This window comes from Thalassophryne amazonica, chromosome 3 (assembly GCF_902500255.1).
Source record: "Thalassophryne amazonica chromosome 3, fThaAma1.1, whole genome shotgun sequence".
NCBI classification, from domain to species: Eukaryota; Metazoa; Chordata; class Actinopteri; order Batrachoidiformes; family Batrachoididae; genus Thalassophryne; species Thalassophryne amazonica.
This window is the reverse complement of record NC_047105.1, coordinates 124173116-124179115: the sequence shown is the minus strand read 5'-3', so window position 1 is coordinate 124179115 and position 6000 is coordinate 124173116. Positions and strand designations below refer to the sequence as shown.

Genomic DNA, 6000 nt, shown 5'->3' with positions numbered 1-6000 from the left:
CTTTACTGTTATGGTTCATAAACTAAGTCAGTGGTTCTGAGGTTATTGAAATATTCCAGCCTACCTCTGCACCATGTAAGGCTGCAGCATTTCTGCAAATACTCACCGTGTCTGTGCATGTTTTAGGAACATTCCCTCATAATTCAGGCTGACATATTTGCTATGTTTGGAAACAGTGGGATCTTCAGTATTAAAAATATGGTCCTGTAGGTTTGAAAAACGCATTTGCAATGATGGACTCTGCAGTCAGCATTCATTCCTGCAGAGATAAAAATGTGCATTGCTTAAAAAGTTATCCCAAAACCTTAATAATAATAGTCATTTCACAGTGGTTCTCCATCTGTGTTTTGTTCTGCATGGATCAGGTGAGTCATATTGTTTCCTCTGTGTATCCCAACAAACCAGCACACCTTATTACACGCCTGAAACTTTTTCATCAATCAATATCTGCAGCTGACATCGGTCATATTATTGGGATTTGCTGGTTTCAAATGCAGACATTTTGCAGCCAAGCTTTAAATAGCCTGTTGACCGCAAAATATTTGTGTATGACAGGCGAGCGGGGCGCTGCCAAGAAGTGGGCGCGTAAATGTGCGCGTTGGAGAGGAGTGGGGGTATTAGTGAATGGCTGCGCTAATGCATCCTCCCAGGAGGCCTCTAAAGCACACACTCTCCACCTTACGCACAAAACCCGCCTCCTTCACCCCCCAAAAAACTCCCATCTCGCTGCCATACCTCTGAATAATCGCGCCGCCCCTCCGCTAAAGTCAGCGCGCGCTCCGTCCCCTGGCAGACGCGCCGAGAGACGCCGCTGTGTGAGGACGGCCCGTGCGTATTTACGCAGAGTGTGCGCACCCACGGCGCGCTGACAGCAGAACCCTGCTTGTCCGCGAGTGGCACCGTGCAGCGGGCAATAAAGACTTGGAGAAGAAGCCCGTAAAAGCCTCAGGGGTCATTATGTTGTCTTTGAGTTGGCCGCCTGTCCTCGCGCGTTAACGCGCAGCTGAAAAGGAAGACAAACACGTTGATTGAGAAGAAGGGTCTGATTCAGCCCGTATTTTTAGCATCCCTCTTTTCCCCTCTCCCCGTCCCTTCTGAGTGTGGGGTGTAAGAGGGAGGGAGGGGAGAACCGGTCGGATGGACGGTGAAGCTGCGCGCTTCCCCGGTTCGTGTTCCGCTGGATGTAGGACGATGGATTAACAGCCTCCTCCGGACCCTGGTGTTTCCTTGTGACTTCCGACTCCTCTCCACTCCGGGACTTTAACTCTCACCTTCTTCCCTCTCCATCCACATCGAGATGACCGAGGAATATGTTGTGCGGTGCGTCCTGATGCTCTGCTGCGCGCTCCTCTCGGCCAACGCAAGTAACTGGCTGTAAGTTGGTCTCCAAATTTTTTTTTTTTTTATCGTTTTCTAAAGTGGACCATGGTTCTGTCTCTCATTCACTTGTCCTACCTCCTGTTGTCCATCATCAGCTCTCAGTGGGCGCCGGTGTTGTTTTAGTTCCACTATGGAAATAAGTTTATCACATTCTTTTGATACCTTTATGACATCACACGTATATGCCTATAACAGTTTGCTTATAGTGCAGATATTTTATTTTCTTTTGATAATTTAATATGAGTGTTTCTTTTCTCTTTTTTTTATTCTGCACTGCGAATAATTGTTTATAGGTAAATAAATCAATTAATTTAACCAGCCACACACATGCGCACGCACACGCGCAGGCACGCATAGTAAGAGAAACCCCACAAAAAAAAAATAAATAAATAAAAAAAAAACGTTCTTTCTGTAATATTCAACTTTCTATTCTGCACGTAGGAAAATTATTGATGTTCTGTGCATGAAAGTGGTGCTTTATTTGACAGAGGGGGCAATATATATTTAACATGATGAGAAAATGCATAAAAGTGTGCAAAATTGTGAGGACCTTTTTAAAAATTATTTTTAAATAGGAAGGCACTATTCTCATCCAAGTGAGCCTCAGCCCTCTAAGAAATGATGCTTGAAACCCAACATCAGAATATTTTTGGTGTATCCAAATAAGTAGAATGTAAAAGAAAAAAAAATGAATTTCATTATACAATGAAAAAAAGAAACCCAAAGGAAATGCTTCAGTTGGTGACACTCACATGAATTATGTTTGTCTAAATTAAGTTACCAGAATCGACATAATTCCTCTGAGTGTTACGATTGGAGCACTTCTTGAAATTAGTGGAGCATTTTTTTTTTTTTTTTTTTTTTTAGTGTTGCTGCTAATTTTCTTGCAATTGGAAATGAATGAGTAGTGAAATCAAACAAGTTTCATCACCGATGATGCAAGTGTACCCTTAAGAACCATATTAAAACAAATAATGTGATGTTTTTGTGAGCAAGCAGAGCTCACTTCACAGTCAGAAAAGTCACTGGGATATGAGTTAATATTATGCAAATGTGGGACAGTAAAACATATTTTGCTGACACTTTAGAAGTAGTAAGGCATTTCGAGAACACATTCTATCCTTACTTGGGTGCTTTACAGCAGATTTACTGCCAACACCAAATAACAAAGTAGAAATACTGAATTAACACAGAACATGAAGAGGAACCTTTCCTGGATTACATCTGTGTCAATACCTAATATAAATTGTGTGGTAAGATTATAGTGCTTTATGATGTCATAAAGCTCACACTGTTCTTTGCAGACATGATCTGGTCAGATCTCAGAAGTGAAGCAGAGTAGATCCTGATTAGTATTTGAGGAGGCATGAGCACATTTCTCCAAGTCAAACTGAAGCTGAGTCAGAAAAGACATTTCAATTTCAATTTATTTCATTTATATAGTGCCAAATCACAACAAAGTTGCCTCAAGACGCTTCACACAAGTAAGGTCTAACCTTACCAACCGACATCCAGTGTAAACCTGGTGCTGATCTGGACCAGAGCCAATGTGGGGACCTTGAGCAGCCCAGGGCAACTAAAATAAAAAAAAAGAAAACAAATTATGTCAAAGGAAAATGTATCATGCAGTGTTAAAGAAAGTGATCAAATGAAACATTCTGAGGCAAATCCAGATCACCATCAAAATATAACCAGTTCAACTCTTCCCTGTCATCAAAAATCAGACATTCGGGCTGTTGACATAACCTCTGTCCTCCTCTAGAGGTTGTTGGAGGTAAATTATCAGCAGCACAGTTTAATCGTCTCCTGCAGTTAGCTTGCTGTTAATTTTGTTCTTCTTTACATGCGCGTGTACTGTAACATCAGATGATGTCGACAGGCAGCAATACTGACTGTTTGTTGGTATTTACTGTTGCGAGATGTTTTCTGACACATGTTGTCTTCAGGATGAGGCTCGTTGTGATTTTACGGTTGTGTTGTGCGGTGCCACCTCTTCCTCAGGCCGGTCGGTCGGGTCGCGTGTGTGTGCCTGCTCTCCCAGCAGCCTGTGGGAGGTGGTTAGGTGGGTTTTTGCATTCCTATGCGGGCTCCGCTCCATTTTCTGCTGCCATTCAATCCTCCTACCTTCAGCAAATTTACAGCCAGTGCTGATAATTTAGGAGGACATCCTGTGAGAATCGGTCCAGCAGGGTTTATTTATGAGGAAGTCAAGGCCAGTGATGTGAAACGTGTTTAACACGGGAGTGTAATAACAAACCACGATCTTACAAAGGACTGATCATGAACTTACGCTGTCAGGAATAGGTTTTATTTCTCACCTTCTTCTTTCTTGTGTCCTTTGTGAGCTGAGTATTTTTGCATGGTGATGGCACTGCAGACAGCCTCACTGTTACCGTTGACAGACTCCTCAGAATAAGTCAAATTAAAGCCTTGCCAAACAGCAGTGGCTGCCTTGAACTCCGTCACTGAGCATGGGGTAATTGTGCTGTTTGGGGATGAAGGCGTGGTGACGGCAGCAGAGAGCAGACGTGTTCAGACAGGCTGCAGAGCTGCCAGTCTCTTCAACAGCATTACATGAAATCCATACAGAGCTGCACGGCTGTCAACACCTCAGCAAACCCTCAACTGTAAGATTCACCTCCAAACCAGTGCAGGTACCCTCAGGGTCAAAGGATGGAAAACTATTAAGCAAGCAGGAATATTCTTGCATCAAACAGGCGTGAAGCGAGTGACCATGTGATCAAACTATGCATGTTGTACATATAGAGCAGATTCAACAAGAGCTGAATTCATCTGGATTCAAGACTAATTGTATGATGTGCAGCAGATTTACAATCCTAATTCCAATGAAGTTGGGATGTTGTGTAAAATGTAAATAAAAACAGAATATAATAATTTGCAAATCCTCTTCAACCTATATTCAATTGAATACATCACAAAGACAAGATATTTAATGTTCAACCTGATAAACTTTATTGTTTTTGTGCAGGTATTTGCTCATTTTGAAATGGATGCCTGCAGCAGGTTTCAAAAAAGCTGGAACAGTGGTATGTTTACCAGGTGGTGGCATTTCTGGATGTTGTTGATGTACAGCTTTCGCTTTGCATAGTAGAGTTTTAACTTGCACTTGTAGATGTAGTGACGAACTGTGTTAACTGACAATGGTTTTTTGAAGTGTTCCTGATCCCACGCGGTAAGATCCTTTATGCAATGATGTCAGTTTTTAATGCAGTGCCGCCTGAGGGATCGAAGGTCACGGGCATTCAATGTTGGTTTTCGGCCTTGCCGCTTACATGTAGAAAGTTCTCCAGATTCTCTGAATCTTTTGATTATATTATGGACTGTAGATGATGGAATCCCTAAATTCCTTGCAATTGAATGTTGAGAAACACTGTTCTTAAAGTGTTGGACTATTTTTCCCACAGTTGTTCACAAAGTGGTGATCCTCACCCCATCTTTGCTTGTGAACGGCTGAGCCTTTTGGGGATGCTCCTTTTATACCCAATCATGACACTCACAATTAGTGTCCTTAGTTCCCAAATGCTTATTGAGTGTTGTTAGAAGGAAAGGTGATGTAACAGTGGTAAACATACCACTGTCCCAGCTTTTTTGAAACATGTTGCAGGCATCCATTTCAAAATGAGCAAATATTTGCACAAAAACAATAAAGTTTATCAGTTTGAACATTAAATATCTTGTCTTTGTGGTGTATTCAGTTGAATATAGGTTGAAGAGGATTTGCAAATTATTGTATTCTGTTTTTTGTTTTACATTTCACACAACATCCCAACTTTACTGGAAGTGGGGTTGTACATTGCTTAAGCTTTGTGTGGACAAAATCCAGTGAGTTTAGCACATAACATTAGAGTTTTAATGGATTTAGTATTCCTGCCATAAAGGGTATATTTTGTCTATTCGCCTTTTTCTGTCTCTTTGTTTGCAGAACATCTCAAAAGGTTTTGAATGGATTTCAAAAAAATGTCTTGGAAAGGCAGACTTTGGGTCAGGGAAGAGTTTGAGTAAATTTTGGTGCAGTTGTGGATACAGCTTGACTTTGATCTTTCAGCTTTCTGCAATAGTACATGAGGGTATGAAGGGCTATGTAAAAGCTGTGGCAGTCTGACCTCAGTTACCTTGAACTTTACACAAGTGATTGACCCCTGGCTGACCTTGCCACTGCATTTCTGGAAGCCACCGACGTGTGAGCCACATTTGGTCCAAATCAAGATGAAAATCAAGTCTATTGATCTTCATGTTTGACAAAAGTAATTCTTTAAGGGAAATTAATTGACACACCATGTTTAATAGGAATCAGCAAAGAGGAGCTGGGAGGAGTAGGTCAATAAACACAGACAGACATGTGCTTGGCCCCACTGATTGACCTTTGGCAAATTTGACCTTTTCAGGGCAATTTTAGTACCCACTTCCATATGTGTGCCAGGTTTGGTACAAATTGGGGTGAATAACTTCAGTTTTTATCTCCTGATATCAGGTTTGCTGAGTAGTTTTCTGCCACTTGATGAAGATGAATACTTTGATCTTGATTGCAGGATCAAAGGAAGAAGACAGACAAACAACAATGGAACCATAACCATCTTAGGCTCAAGGGTCGACACCTAG

The 6000-nt window shown here is 41.6% G+C and overlaps 1 protein-coding gene across 1 annotated transcript in view; it reads left to right on the top strand.

Moving 5' to 3' along the window:
- The first annotated feature begins 817 nt into the window (after positions 1–817).
- The window catches only part of wnt4 (wingless-type MMTV integration site family, member 4), a 112830-nt gene continuing 107647 nt past the window's right edge, over positions 818–6000 (top strand). Inside the window, exon 1 of the mRNA XM_034167408.1 lies at positions 818–1374. Within this exon, the coding sequence (XP_034023299.1) occupies positions 1298–1374 (77 nt within the window). The 5' untranslated portion in view covers positions 818–1297. The remainder of the gene's footprint in view (positions 1375–6000) is intronic.